Consider the following 16,187-nt stretch of genomic DNA (forward strand, 5'->3'; position numbering starts at 1 on the left):
CTCCCCTCCCCCTCCCCGGCCCCCGCGCCCCGCCCCCGCACCCTCCTCCGCCCCTCCTTCTCCGGGGTCAGCCAGGAAGATGTCCCGAGCCGCTATCCCCGGCTGGGGCCGGGCAGCCGCCTTGTGAGCCCCCGACCCGAGGCGCCGAGCCGCCGCCGCCCGATGGGCTGGGCCGTGGAGCGTCTCCGCAGTCGCAGCTCCAGCCGCCGTCTTCACAGCCCCGGCAGCATCGGCAGCGGCAGCGGCGGCGGCGGCGGCGTCTTCCGCATCGTTCGCCGCAGCGTAACCCGGAGCCCTTTGCTCTTTGCAGAATGGCCCGCTTCGGAGACGAGATGCCGGCCCGCTACGGGGGAGGAGGCTCCGGGGCAGCCGCCGGGGTGGTCGTGGGCGCCGGAGGCGGGCGAGGAGCCGGGGGCAGCCGGCAGGGCGGGCAGCCCGGGGCGCAAAGGATGTACAAGCAGTCAATGGCGCAGAGAGCGCGGACCATGGCCCTCTACAACCCCATACCCGTCCGACAGAACTGCCTCACGGTCAACCGGTCTCTATTCCTCTTCAGCGAGGACAACGTGGTGAGAAAATACGCCAAAAAGATCACCGAATGGCCATATCCTTTGCCCGAGCCCGGCAGCGAACCCCGGCAGCTGCGCCTCCCCCTCCTCCCTCCGCTTCCCCTCTTCCAGGCTGGGAGAGAGACCCGGGGGTTGATGGGAGGTGGGGGGGTCTTCCAGGGGCTGGGAGAGGGGGCACCGGGGAGGAGTGTGGAGAATCTCTCCACCCCGAGCTGGGTTGAGCTACCGTGGAGGCTTGGGGTGGGGGAGCCTGGAGAGTGGATTCCTCCTAAGGACCGATTTCAGGATGAGGGCTGGGCCCTGGGGTCGTGACAGGGGCCTGGGTGGGAGCTTCAGAGCCAGTTCTGGATGGGTCAGAGTTTTCCCACATGAGCACGGAGCCGGCTCGGGGCCTGGGCTCTCTGCCCAGGGCTGGAGAGCGTGGGGGCTTCGGCTGGGTTTCCTTAGGTAGCCCTCTCTGGAATCCACCGGAGCCTCCAAAGCTGGAGCCCGAACCCCACTCACTGGCTTCTTCACCCCTGCCTCCTCCCGAAGAGGGGGCTGCTCACTTAGGGCAGGGTGCTTAGGGGTTCCCAGGCCCAGGAGCGAGTGGAAGAACTTGTGGCCTTCACCAGGAGGGACCAGCACTGGTGGAGCTAATATCCCAGGGTGGGCCACTGGCCCCCATCTGGGGAAGGCCATGGTGGGTTGGGGGGCAATTCTCCCCTATGTCTGCCGGTCCCATTTCCTTCAACCACTGATCAGGGCCCTCATCATCATTTGGAGTGTAGAAAACATCCCATTTGCCCCATCTGAGGCCCTAACCAGGAAGACCCAGTTGGACTATTTCAATAAAAAAGACAGGGCAAGAGGAAATGAGGTGGCAGGTCCTTCCTAGGGTACGGTGTCAGGCCTTGGGTTGGATTCGGCTTTTCCCACCCTAGGGAACCGGGAGGGGACACCAGGAGAATCAAGCCTCCATGTGGACACCTCCGGGCAGGTAAATGCCTTTTTTTTTTTTTTTAAATAAGATCCAGAGGAAGAAGGTGAAGACCACATTTTCCTCTACTGAGATGCTATCAAAATGCAGATCCCCCTGTGTTTCTTTAAATCTGTGCCTGCTTGAAATAAACCTTGAGGAGGGCTTAACATCTGTTGAAATGTAGGCAGGCAAGGATGGGTAATTAGTCGGGCTTTCTAGCAGTTATCTAAGCATGACCCAGATTCCAAGTGGGGGGACGTACCCTTCTCCCCAGGCTGACTGGCCACTATGCCATGCCCAAATGTGCTGCTCCTTGGCTTGTTTCCAAGTGGCTGCCCAACGTGTACAAGCGAATGGGACTGGATGGGCCCCTGGGGCTCAACGATGAGCCCCCAGTCCTTTGTGTTTGTTTTCCACTGTTATATACTCAACAGGGCTGGCCCCCAGGTGGTCCTTGGGTTGCTTATTTGAGGAGCTCTGTGGCTGGTGGATTCATTTTTAGGGGAACCCAAAATTGAGCAAGCTTTTGGCTTCTGGGTGCTGAAATTCTAAGAGGGCTCTGAGGTTTTGGAGTGTGTGAACAGTCTACTTTGAGGGTCGTGAAAATTAGGAGGTTCAGCTTCTTAGGGGTCTTTCTAGAAGGGCACATCCCTGAGCACGATGTCATCTTGATTGGTGCATGAACCAGGAGCCCGGTTCTTTGACTCCCAAAGTTCCAACCTCGTGCAGACTGGCTGAAATGCTCAGGGGTCTCTGTGATCACTCTGCCTGCCTCCCCACCCTCCGCCCCCGGTGGAGGGTGACAGGGTGTCAATGCGTGCATGCTCTGATAACTCTAGGGGGGTGTCCAGGAGGGAGTTACTGGGCTGACAGGTTTCCATGTTGAAAATGGCTTTAGATCGCCTTCTGGAGCCTGGATTTGGAGTCTTCTAAGAGGAAAGGAAGGAGGTGGGAGTCCTAATGTTGTGTCCTCAGCTCACCCTGTCCAGATTGAATCCTGCAGATCAGAGGGCTGTTGGAGAGGGAGGGGATTGCCTGCGACCCCTCAGAAGGAAGAATCTCTGGGGAGGGATGCAGGTGAACTGGGAGCGTTCCGTTGGTACTTTAGGTTTTCTTTGGCTTTCTTGCTTTGTGATGAGTCTGTGCATTTTGTTCTCTGCAGACAGTTTTTATTCTCTTTTTGGCCCAAGGCAGCAAACACATTACAAAGCCCCACTGTGGAAGGGAAAGCTCTTCATCCTTCCCAATCTGTCACCAAGCAGGGTAATCCAGGTCTGAGCTTTTTCGGGGTGCGGGTAGATGAGAGGATACAGAGAACTGGGGTAGGAGGGTGTCAGATAAGGAACTCAGGGCCAGTGCAAAGAGATAGACTCTGGAAGTGCCGATGAGCCAGGGTACCAAGGCAGGTGTTGGCTTCTGTATTGAAACACTTCTGCCATTAAAAAAAAAATCTCTTTAAGTACTTATCTTGAACTGTTAGAATGAAGTCCAATATGTGTATACAAAAGTATGCAAGTCAAGTCCAGCTTAACATGTGTTCACAAAGTGACCACAACCATTGCAGCCAGGACCAGGACCAGAAGGAGGATGTGACCAGCTCCCCAGAAGCTTCCCTCCTCCCTCAGACCTCCTCCGTCTCACTCACACCACTGAGTTAACTACTACCCAGATTTCTAAGCCCACAGGTTCATCTTCCTCCATTTGGACTTCCTATAAATGGAGTCACAGGCTGTGTTCCTTTGTGTTGGGTTTCTTTTGCTCAACACTATGCCTGTGAGATTCATCCGTTTGCTGCAAGTGGTTGTAGGTTGTTCCTTCTCACTGCTGTGTGGCATTTTACGGCGTGACTCTACCACGATTACTTGTGAGGGCCATTTGGGTAGTCTGCAGATTGGATTGTTAGGAACATTCTTGTATGTGTCTTTTGTTGAACTTTGTTTGTTTGTTTTACATTTCTCTTGGGTCTCTACCTAGGAATGGGGCTGCCCCTGCCATTCTTTGAAGCATGTCTAGCAGGGCATGTATTTGGAAACGGGATCCACTAAGTTTGCAGCTGAATATGGAATGTACCTTCTTCACTGTCTCGTGGAGGAGGAGTGAGCGCATGTTCCGTGAACTTGGCTGTCTGCTCATAGGACCTAAGAGTGCTACTTCCAAATGCAAATTTCAGCATGGCAGGCAGCTGGAGGGTGAAGTCTTCCAGTCTCTTTGCCCTCGGGCAGTTTGCCACTTCGATGCCTTACCCTTTTGCACCCTACTCTCACGGCTCCAAGCTTGAAGCCGGCAGTGAGAATTAGGTATTCTCATTCATTTTAGCTTTTTTCTTCTTAAGCAAGAAAACCCAAATGGAAGACTTTGATGTTCAGATTTACATTGCTGCCTTTTTTTTTTCTCTTGGAGCATGCTGGCCAGCAGGCTGTCTTGACCACACACCTTGGTTCCATGTTTTTCTTGATCGGAAGTCTGATTTCAGGATGGCCATGATGGGTTCTGGTGCTGGCTTCTAAGGAACTCAAATCTGTCGGCTCAATGAGGCGCATCTGTCAACCTTACCAGAGCCCCCACTTAATGCCACTCACTCCTTCTGATGTGCTACCAAACGCCAATGTGAATGTCATCTTCCCCCAGTCCTGCTGATGCCAGCAGATCTCCCACTGAGCACAATGTGAGAATTTGGGCCGTTGCAAGAGCCATGGGCCCAGGTCTGTGTGCTATCACACTGGGTCTCCTGAATTGCACGAAGGATTCCAGCTTTTCGCTCGTGTTTTCGGCAGTCTCAACGAGAAGCCGAGTCCCATCACATCAGGTAACCTATGGACGTTGGCCGATTGATGTTCCCCAGTTTTTTTTTTTTTAAAGAGGGATGTTCTGTATGGGAAACAGAGGGATCCCTGGGAGAAGTTGGAGCATATTATCAGACTCCGCTCGTCCTGGAAAATAGAAAGTGCTAGAAGATAATACTATCGAACGCAAGACAGTATGACCCCTGTGAAACTTCTGCTAGACCAGCATGGCTGGTACTTCTAGAAGAGCAAAGTTCTGGGAAGTAAAAATTAGCATAGCTTTTCCACTGGGATTCCCCCCCCCCCCAGTACAATCCCTCCTCTGTAATCCTCAAACCCCAAATGCTCTGAAAACCAAAAGATCAGACCATATAGGGGTAAAAACCTAACTTGAACTGACCTGAGTTTGTAGTCTTTACATACAATCTTAATGTATTCCACTTGGTGTGCATTTTGGTGTGTTTTGATGCAGAGATGTTTCATATGCTTGATATGGGGCGCTGCTCCAGCTCCCCACTGGGAGTGTTATGTATGCCTTACAGTGTCTCCAAAATTTTCATGTATGTGAGGATTGTCTTGTTAAAATGGTGACTCTGGCCCAGCAGGTTTAAGGTGGGGTCTGGGGTTTTGCTTTTCCAGCAGGGTTTTAGGGATTGTCTGTGCTGTTGGTCTGTGGGTTCTACTGGGAGTAACCAGGTCATATTATAGATGCATCCTGTTACCTTTTTCTTCTTTTTCTCCGAGATCAGGTTTATTGAGGTATAAATTACTGAGAGCAAAATTCACCCTTTTTACGTACAGTACTGTGAGTTTTGACAGACGCATGCGGTCGTATAGTTACCACCAAAATAAAGATATGGGATGGTTTCAGGGCACCTGGCTGGCTTAGTCAGTGGAGTGTGCGACTTGATTTTGGGGTTGTGGATTCAAGCCGCATGTTGGGTGGAGAAATTACTTAAAAGTACAACCTTGAAAAGAAAAAAAAAAAAGACTGAACAGTTTCATCATCCCAGGATATCCTGTAATTCTTTCTGAGTCAGCACTACCCCAAGACCCTTGCAAGCACTGATCTGTTCTCCATCCTTATGTTGTTGCCTTTTCCAGGAGGGCATATAAATAGAATCATACTGTGCATAGCTTTTGGAGCCTTGCTTCTTTTCTGCAGCCATTTGAGATCCATGCATGTTGTTGTGTGTATGAGTAGTTCATTTCTTTTTAGTGCTGAGTAGTATTCCATGGGATGGCTAGACCAGACTGTTCACCCATTTTCCAACTGAAAGACATTTGGGATGTGTCCAGGTTGGGCGATTGTGACTAGAGCCACTATAAACATTGGTAGACGGGTTTTAGTGGGAACATTGGGAAAGTACATTCCATTTCTCTTTCTGGGTAAATAAATACCCAGGGGTCAGATTGCTGGGGTGCACGGTAAGTATAAGAGACCGCCAAACCATTTTTTCAAAGTGGCTGTGCCCATTTTACGTTCGTTCCCATCCTCGTTATCCCTTTAAAAGCCCCAAATTCTAAACTCCAAAGTACGTCTGGCTTCTTGGGTTTAGGTAAAGGACTGTGGGTGTGTGTAGACATTGCTGGAAATGGTAGCATGAACTTCTAGTCAGAGAGATGGGAAAGAGCGAGGAAGGTGTGGGGAAGAGGGCTCTCTTGCTTGGGGCAACTTGGTTCTGCCATTCACAGTAAAAAGTCAAGCTCTGAGGCTGTGACACTCATGCCTGTCATCCTGTTCCCCACTGCAACCCTACCACACCTGGCATAAAGTAAGTACCCCATAAATGTTTGTCCAGTGAGTGAAAATGCCTCTCATCACCCATTTGCTCATCATATAGATCAGCTTTGCCCTTATACCAACATTTTAGGTTTTCAATGGGTTTTAGGTGCACTGAGGGAATGGGGGGACAGGAAGGTTATGTGTGCCTAAGGTTCTAAGATCAAAGAAGGTCCCTGAGGTTACAGTGCTTGAGAAGTTGGGGAGCAGGGGACCCTTGAGAGTGAAGTCTTCTTTCAGGGCCTTGGGGGGATGTCTGTTGGGTGCTTGGGGCTTGTACACCACCGCTTCCCCACTGGCCCCCAGCAGCAAGCACACATATGCACTCCCTCAACAATGGAAGGTACCACCAGGAGGGTGGATTCAGTCCAGAGATCATCAAAGCCCCAAAGCCCCATAGTTAATACATTTTGGAGAATGCTAACTCAGCTCTTTGGGAAGGATCAGTGTGGTGCCATGAAATATGACAGAGGAGATGGAAAATATTCTGTGCTCTGGGTTGGCCAGGCTATTTTGAACATCAGAGCCTCAGTTTTCTCATATTGCATGATGAGGATACCACTTCTGATAGCAACTCCCTCTGAGGACCCTTGGGGAGGTTAAGTGGGTTCACACATGGTAAATGCCCAGCGCAGTGTCTGGCAGGAAGAAGCTCTAAAATACATGAACCATAATGTTGGAGAATACTTTCCCCCCTAATGGTCTTTTCTGGAAACTTTGGCTAGAAATCAGTTTCTCTGGATAGGAGTGGGAGCAAAGGGCCCCTCTGTGGCTAGCCAGTTCGGATTTGTTAATCTGAGTGTGGTACTCTTTGAAGCAACCCTCAGATGTTCTGTATTCTCTGTTCTCTCTGGAAGCTTTAAGGGGGAAAAATTCATGCCCACTTGACCTATTTTTCTATTCCCTTCAGTCTAAGATAAAATTTATTGTCTTTTTCTCCCTTGATCCCTCCCTTTGTGGGTGACAAGGTGAGGGAGATTTAAAGTGTGTAGTTAGCTTCCATGTTTGCCCTCCCACCCCATCTCCTTCTGAACTGGCAAAAAGTCCAGGCCAGGATGGAGACCACATGCCTTTGGACAGCTGCTGTGGTCACCCCAGGTGACCGATGGGGGTTTAACAGCAGAACCCTGCTCAGCTTTGGGGTTAGAATGTATCCCTCCAAGGCCTGTCTTTCTCACTTCTCCACTGTTCCTTACCTCCTAGGAGAACAGAGGAGGCAAAGAACATTCCAGGAGAGGGAACAGGGAATGGGCTCTGCAACTTGGGTTTCAGAAACCACCAGGCATTAGTCCTTGTCTGGATAGGACGACCAGATGTCCCAGTTTGCTTAGGACTGTCCTGGTTTTAGCATCTCAGGGAGAGAGGAGGGGAGTAAGAGATGGTGCCAGGATGCAGGAAAAGAGAAGATAGGTGGCTTTTCCCCTCTGAAAATCTGGGACTTTTTACTGGAATGAATTGTGCTTTTGAAAGCTTCCTATTTAAGGCAGCTAATGCAAGAGAGATCCCAGCTCTGAAGCAAAATTTCTGAGTTAAGTCTGGATCAAGTTTTGTCATCTCTCTTGGGCCAAAGATGGCTTTTACCTTCTGTTTGGACTGGGAACATCCTTGGATCTTCTGTGAAGATGATCAGGGCTCAGGTTGGACCTGGAATTTGGAATTAGCGGTCCCTCCCCCAAAGGGCACTATTCCAGAGGAAGGGCCCCCTCCCTGGAGCTGTGAGGGACTCTTGACTTCGTCACCCACCTGCCAGTAAATAATATTCATGCTATGAAGTACTGTTCTCCTTTTAGGTCTGTTTGTAAAATTATATGTATATATAATTTTAAACCAATTACTAAAATATATTTATACAAGTAGATTTTATAGGAGGGCTAAGTCTGATTTCAAGAATAAATTGACAGCTGTGTCTCAGAGGAAGTACTAATGCAGACCTAGAACCTGCTGGCAGAAGGGAGGGTCGGGTCACATGGTTTCTGACCTTCTAGAACCTGCCACACTCTTCCCTCATTGGCCTTTATTAATGATAACAGGAGCAGGAGGCTATCCGGACTTTCACTTGCTCCCATGAAATGTTTGTGGCATGTCATGGCGTCCATGGGAATGTTCCTGTCTGTGCAACAGCACCAAAGAGTGGAGGCAGAGGAGAAGAGCCAGGGCAGGGGAGGTGACATAGAGTGGAGGCAAAGCCCACAGGGCTTGAGGATAGGCGACCCGCGCTGCACATCTCAGCTCCAGCCCCTAGTAGTGGAGCCTCAGTCTCCTCATCCTAAAATGTAGGATCCAGAGCAGCCCTACACCCAGGGAATTCTGGGAGGATTAGAAGATACTATGCATAGAAACCATGTGGCATGTATGATAATGCTGTGAAAAGGACTTCAGACCCCACAATGGTGAGGGCTAGGCTCGTGTGGCCACCGCACCGGCCCAGCACCAACAAAGCTGAATATGTATCTGTGGGGTGTTTTCTTGGGCTTCCCATTAACAGCCTGTTGCTTTAATCCTGCTCCAGGTGCACAACACACTCTCAGTATTATCTCTGCTTCCACTTGTTTTTCCTTATTGCTTGTAATAGTAATGTAGAAACACTGGTGGACCGGGTACCTAAGTCACAAACTAGAAGGGTGGTCCTCCAAGTGTGGTCCCTGGCCCTCCAGGGTCAGCATCACCTGCTCTAGGGCAGAGGGACTCACCCTTGAGCATGTGTCAGCATCACCTAGAGGGCTGTTTAAACCCAGGTGGCTGGATTTGGGGTGGAGCCTGAGAACTTGGATTTCTAGCAAGTTCCCAGGCGGTGCTGCTACTGCTGGTCTGGGAGCAGACCTTAAGAAACTCTGAACTAAACATGGTCAGTAACCTGTGGTCTCAGACCTCACTTTTCCTCCTGCTCCGGCCCCACGGCACTCTTCAAAGGCAACCACTATCTCTTGGATGGTGTGCGTCTCCCTCTCTCCCTCCCTCCTCTCTTTCTTCCTTTCTTAAAGGCTTTGTCACATATTTACATACACCTTGACATAAATTTAGCTTTCCTGGTTTCTGAACTTTGTAGGCTTCTAGAACTCATATTTGCCTTTCCCACCCAACTGTACATCTCTAAGATTCATCTGCTGTGGAGTGGAGCTGTAGGTCATTGCTTTTTCTCTGCTTAATATTGCATTGTGTGATGATACAACCATTTATCCATTTTCCTGGGTGATGGACGCTTGGGATGTCTCCATTTTGCGTGAGTGTGTGTGTGTGCCTGTGTGCGTGCATGCACACGTATGTGTTGGCTATTTTGAACAGTGCTGCTGTGGTGAATAAATAATTTTTGAATGAATGATTTTAAGGTGTTAATTTTAGCCTGTGTACTTGGGAACCTAGCTTCAGCTAGAATCAGCTGAGATTCATCAGCGTTTATGGAACACCAGCCATCTGACAGGCCCTGGCTAAGCTAGTTCTCAGTCTCCTCCTCATTCTAAGGGCTGGGTCAGCCAGACAGCTCCCATTCCTGTTTGGAGAGTTGGGGTCTTGAACAAATTGGAATAGTCAAAAACATTTATGGACTTGAATTATCTTTGGAAGAGGTGTTAGAATGAAAAAATTTTAATAGCCTGGCCCGTTCTTAACCATGGTGCAGGCTTTTAAGTTACGGATCATGGATGGATGTTTGTGGTTTTTAGGGAGGTCATCCAATGCAGTTAGTATGGAATGAGTGGATGGATGGATGGATGGATGGATGATGATCTGTGGATGGTTGGACTGACAGAAAGATGGAGGGATGGGATGAAGGAAAGGAAGGGAAGGAGGGAAAGAGGAAGAGAGGAAAATGAATGATGTAGGATGGCTGGGTGATTGGATGGGTAAGTGGATGGGTTATAGGTGGATGGATGAATAGATTGGTGGATGCTGATGGGTGAATATATGAGTGGATGAGTAGATGGGCAGATGACTACACTGCATTGAAGGCTAAAAAGCTGGATGGGTCGACAGATGGGTGGTTGCATGGGTGGATGTTGAAGATATGGCTGTGTCTGGCAGGGTAGTTGTCCATGTTGGATATCTGATATTTGGTGTTCTTAATGGGTTGTTAATGACCAAGTCCCTCTACTTGCCACCTTCGTTGTACTTGTCTCAGTATCAAATGAATCTCGCAGGCTTTTTGTGAAAATCAGTGAGATTGTGTGTTTGTCTTTCTTTAATTAGAAGGCTCCTTGAGGGTAAGGGACAATGATTTACCTTCTTCACACACCCCCAACAATTCCTGTGCCATATCACATAGTTCCTGTGCATAAATGTTTGTTAATTGAGTAATGATGAGGAAAATAAATGGTGTTGTTGATAAAGATTATTTAATATTCTGGGAACACCTGGTTTTGTTTATTTCCACACTGGGGCTGGAAGTGGAGTTCCATCAGTGAATAGTGGTAGGCTAGGGGAACAGCTCTCTTCTGAGCAGGTTGGATAAATGCCCCCCACCCCCACCCCCTATTCCTACTCACTGACAAGAGATCACCAGATGCACCAGAGTCCTATAAGGCCCCACAAGGTCTGGTCCTGGTTTTCTCTTTGGTCTCATCTCTCTCTCTCTCTCTCTCTCTCTCTCTCTCTCTTAATATTTTATTTATTTATACATGAGAGACACACACACACAGAGAGGCAGAGACATAGGCAGAGGGAGAAGCAGGCTCCATGCAGGGAGTCCAATGTGAGACTATCTTGGGACTCCAGAATCACATCCTGGGTGGAAGGTAGACGCCTAACCACTGAGCCACCCAGGCGTCCCATCTCTTCTATTCTCTGCCTCTTCCGCTCTGTCTTAGCTCCACTGGCCATTTTTGTCCACACCCAGCTCATTTGCATCTGAAGGCGAAGGCGTTTGTGCTGGCTGTTCCCTCCACCTGTCTCCCTGTGGCTGACTCCGCTTTATTTAGGTCTCAGTGCAAGACTTGCATCCTCCAAGAGGCCTATCATTTATTGAATACCTAAAGTACAAAGAAGGATGTAAAATATATGTATACTCTCCTATCCAGAGGGAATCTCTGGAGACATTTTAATGTATTTCATTCTGTACCGTTTTATGAATATAAGCCTTTGTGAACACATTTCCATGCCACTAGACATCCTTGGAAAGCATCAGAGCTCCTATGTACCATTGCACAGGCTGTACATTGCACAAGGGTATCTCATCTCATCATGGAGCTGTACATTTATTATTTCAATTTCCCAGCTGATGAAAGCTTAGTATCTTGTTCTACAAAAATGAAGATATTATGACAACTTTTTGACAGATGGACCTAACAACTTGAAAAAGGGGTGTCTTATTTAAATTCACACAGTGGTGCTGTATGGGTTGGCAGCAACCCCAGAAAAGACTGCTGTTAATATCTGACAGTACTCTGTTTTGCGGATGTATCCTACTTCAAGTAACCATTTCCAGTTGTTTGTTTTGCTTATAAACAACAGTGCAGTGAACATCTTTGTGCATCTTTGTCCAAGGCTCTGATTATTTTCGGAATCAAATTTTGGTCTAGATAAAGTGCTCAAGTCTGGAAACTATTGCCTGCACTTTCTTTGAATCTCTAAAATAGATTTTGAGACCAGGTGACTCAATGTTCAGGAAATTGACGGAGAGGGACAGGGAGAGAACCGCTGTTTGGTTTAGAACTTTTCCTGGGCTTCATGTAAAGCAGTGCGTTTGGACTGGGGGTGGTTTTGCCCCCCAGGGGACTTTTGGCAATGTCTGGAGACATTTCTGGTTGTCGTGACCATGGAGGGCAAGGTGTTACTGGCATGTAGTGGGCAGAAGCCTGGGATGCTGCTGAGTGTCCTAAAATGCACAGGACACCCCCCAGTAAAGAATCACCCAGCCCAAGGTGTCAGTAGAGCTGAGATTGAGAGATCCTGATGTAAAAGATGTCACAGATTTCCTGGAGGGGAGTGGGTGGATTTCGGGTTTTTGGGTGACTTAAATTGAATTTACAGTTTCTCTTCCTAACTGGGTGTCTAAGCCAGCTTACTGTGAACTTTAGATCCCACACGATCAGCAACAGGCTTGCTACCGACAGATTCGTTGATGTAAATATAGATGAGTATATAGAAGGAAATCTCAGCCGGAGTTGGAAAATGTTGGAATGAAAGCTGCTGCGGCCTTTCCTTCTCCTTCCTTCTCCTTCTGTTGCCCAGTTTTTAAATCGTGTCTCACTTCTCTGGGCTCCTGGTGTGGTGGGTGCTGCTGGTGTAGACCGTGATTCTCTATTCCCTTAGTCCTTACACCCAAGGCTGGCCTTGGGCATGAGCAGGAGACAGACCCTGGGGCTGTCTTAGCTTAGAGATGGCAATGGGGAGAGGAGTGTATTCATTCATTCCTGGTGAATTCATTCATTTATAAATGTTTGTTGAGCACCTACAATGTGCCAGGCAAGTGGGGGCAGATGAGGGCAGGAAGGTGAGAGGATATGACTGTTTCCTTATGACAGAGTCCCAGAAATGGCATCATTGGGTCATATGTCAGGCTTTGGGGTCAGATTGCAAGGAGCAATAAGTCTGTGTCCTTCCAAACTCAGAGTTCTCCCTTCCCTGGTTACATGGCCCAACTGACTCGCCCTTGATTGTACATCTCCACTAGGCAGATAGTGAAAAGTGTCATCCCCTTGTGGTACAACATGTATCTTCAGGAACCTAAGAAGCAGAGTGTTTTCTAGGTCTGTGTGGGCCATCTGCATTTCCTTCATGATGCTCCTGGCCACATTCTTTGCTCTGTCTTCTCTAGAGATATTCTGCACAGATATCTTCTGGAGGCATGCTCCAGGCATTCTGTGGCTCTGTGTTGAGTCTGAGTCAGCCCAGTGTAGTGGTTAAGAGGCAGGGCTGTAGAACCAGTCTACTGGGATTCGAACCTCGGCACTTCTTTCCAGTCACATCATCCTGAGTGAGTTGCTTAACCTCCTGGGCATCTACTTCCTCACCTGTGAAATGCGTGTAACATTAGTGTCCACCTGGTGGGTTGTCCTAAGGTTCAAGCAGCACCTAGAACAGTGCTTGGCACATGGTGGGTACTGAATAAGTTTGGCTGCACTATTGTTCTGGGGGCCAGGCATTAGCGTCCCCCTGTGTCGTGTCAACATGATAGTATGTGTTTTTGTGTACCTCTGTTGGGGCTGAATTATTTCAGGGTGCAGTAGCCACCATGTGATTTAGAGCACGCTCTCCAAGCCTTAATGCCAGCCACAGCTCTTCTAACTGACCAAAAAGGATCTGTCATCCCCCCAAAACTTGATGAGAAGCACTGGACCATTTTTCCACATTCACGATGGGTGGGCCCTTTCTTCCCCGCTGTGCTCCTTCATGTCCCAGATTTCACTGGAGCCCCAGTAAAGAAGTGCAATATCCTGGGAAGCTATGTGCCTTTTGGACAGTGGTTAGTAGCTCCTTTCTGGAAAGCCTATGACTCTTAGGCTAGGTGAGGACTACTTTGGCTGACTTCATCTTTATGCTGGCCCCAAGAGCTCAGTGGGGTTGCTTTTGCCCTGTTTTACAGATGAGCATACTGAGGCTCAGAGAGCTAAAGTCATTTGCCAAGGTCATACATCTAGCAGGTGGGGAAGCCTCCACAGATGAGTGTCAGCATAGCAGGGGACAAAGGCCCAGAGGGGCAAAAGCTCGGGTTGTGTCTGGGAAGACATTCATGCTTCAGAGAAGCTGGAGTGCCCATGGGCAAGAGCTGGCACCAGGGAAGGATAGAGTTTGAGGTCACCCAGGACTGGGTTTCTCTCTGCCAGGGGTGTGACTTCTGGGATGGTACCTAACTTCAGAGAGCCTTGGTTTCTTCATCTGTACAATGTCTGTGGGTAGAGTAGTATTTAAGTCCCAGGCAGGTCGGGAGAATGAAATCGATGGTGAATGTCAAAAATCGTGCTTGGCACAGAGTAAATGCTTAGCAAGTGGTGGAAGCTCTCATTTCCTCCTTGGTATGGGCACTGGGACACCGATAGACATAAACAGACACAGACGGCTGCCCCGATGTGGCTGGCATTCTAGCTGGAAAGACAAGGGACCAGATAACAAACACTGTTTAAGTATAGTAAGTGCTATGGTGCAAAAATAAAGCAGGGATAGGAGATACAGCAGGATGGTGAGGGCAAAGAGTGTTGATGGTGAGCCAAGCCAGGAGGACACCCAAGAGGTGGGTGGGCATGATTCTGGGGAGCAGGGAAGGTGAGGAGAAGGCGGCATGAGGCTGGAGGTCTGTTTCATAGGTGGCTCTGTCTAGGGAGTGAAAGGGGTTGGCTGGAGAGACCCAAGGGAGGACAGGTGAGGAGTCCCGAGCTGATGGGTAGTGCTGGGGAAGGAAGGACGGAGAGACAGGACCCTCATTTCTTCTTTCCTTGGAAGTGTTTCTCATTTTTAAAGACACAGACAAGGGGATGCTCCAGGTTATTTTTGTCCCTAGGTTGTTTATTAAGGTTCTAAGGCACCATTTTTTTTTCTAACCTGTTTGAGGTCTCAATTCTTTCTTTCCTTGGAGATTGTATAGACCATGCTGCCCAGTATGGTAGCCACTAGCCATGTGTGACTCTTTTGACTTAAAATCAATTTAAATTAAATAAAATGGACAGCCCGGGTGGCTCAATGGTTAAGCGCTGCCTTCAGCCCGGGGTGTGATCCTGGAGACTCAGGATCAAGTCCCACGTTGGGCTCCCTGCATGGAGTCTGCTTCTCCCTCTGCCTGTGTCTCTACCTCATTCTCTCTCTCTCTCTCTCCGTATGTCTCTCATGAATAAATAAATAAAATCTTTAAAAAAATAAATTAAATTAAATGAAAGAGTCAGACCCTCAGTTGTAAGAGCTACATTTCAGATGCTAGATTGCCAGATGTGGCTAGTGGCCACTGTACTGGATGACGCAGATCTAGAACATTTCATCGCTGTGGGAAGTTCTATAGCACATGCCGTTTAGAACCTGCCACAGCAGCATCCCCTGGGAGTTTGTAAGATATACCAAATCTTGTCTCCCCCACCTCATATTTTTTCAGTCCCAGTCTGCAGCTCAAGAAGATCCTCAGGTTGTCTAGAGTTGGAATCACCTAAAAGTTTTACAAATGCTGATGCCCTGAGCCCCACCCCCACAAGAGCTGGTGAGATTGGTCCAGGGCTGCCCCTGGACTTGAGGATCTTAAAATATTTCTGGGTGATTCTGAAGTTTAGCTAGTTTGACAGAGAGTCCATCAGGTGGTTAAGAACTCTTAGAAGGCAGGTAGATTGGAGTTGGAACTGTGTGACCTAGGACAAGCCACTTACCCTCTCTGAGCCCCAGGTTCCAGGATGTGCTAGCATCTCCCTCCCAGGGCTGTGGGGGAGCAAACTAGGGGATGGTTCAAAGTGCTGAGCAGGGGGCCTGGGATGCAGATGGTGAGGACTCCCTACATAAATATGTTAACTTCTTAAAATTGAGGTCAGCAGCCTTAGAAGTTAATAGTTGGAGTGAAGGAAATGAAGCTCTCTCTTCTTTTTAATGCTTTTTAAAAATTGAGTTAAAATTCACCTAACATAAAAATTAACCACTAACCATTTTGAAGTGCACAGTTCAGTGGTATTTAGCACATTTGCAGAGTTGTGTGACCATCACCTCTGTCTTGTTCCAAGACATTTTCTTTATTTATTTATTTATTTATTTATTTATTTATTTATTTATTTATTTATTTTATGATAGTCACACACACAGAGAGAGAGAGTGAGAGAGAGGCAGAGACACAGGCAGAGGGAGAAGCAGGCTCCATGCACCGGGAGCCCGACGTGGGATTCGATCCGGGGTCTCCAGAATCGCGCCCTGGGCCAAAGGCAGGCGCCAAACTGCTGCGCCACCCAGGGATCCCCCAAGACATTTTCATCACCCCAAAAGGAAACTCCAGTCCTTATCACGCTACTCCCTGCTCCTCTGCCTCCCTCCTGTCACCCCTCCCCCTCCAGTATTGTTCCTCTGGTCTGTTTCTTGGATTGACCTATTTTGGTTTTGGGGTTTTTCTACTTCCCTCCCCCTGGCATCCAAAGGAGACTGTGAGCACATGTCAGAGTCATCTTGGCCCTGGGGGTTGCTGCTCACACTCATGGTCCCCT

At 48.7% G+C, this 16,187-nt stretch overlaps 1 protein-coding gene across 4 annotated transcripts in view; it reads left to right on the plus strand.

The window, feature by feature from the left end:
* Positions 1-311: 311 nt before the first annotated feature.
* CACNA1A (calcium voltage-gated channel subunit alpha1 A) overlaps positions 312-16,187 on the plus strand; it is a 215,369-nt gene continuing 199,493 nt past the window's right edge. For all 4 annotated transcript variants that reach the window (XM_055344578.1, XM_055344577.1, XM_055344576.1 and 1 more), the window contains exon 1: positions 312-604. In XM_055344578.1, the coding sequence (XP_055200553.1) occupies positions 312-604 (293 nt within the window). The remainder of the gene's footprint in view (positions 605-16,187) is intronic.

This window comes from Nyctereutes procyonoides, unplaced genomic scaffold, assembly GCF_905146905.1.
Source record: "Nyctereutes procyonoides isolate TBG_1078 unplaced genomic scaffold, NYPRO_anot_genome, whole genome shotgun sequence".
Classification (NCBI taxonomy): Eukaryota; Metazoa; Chordata; class Mammalia; order Carnivora; family Canidae; genus Nyctereutes; species Nyctereutes procyonoides.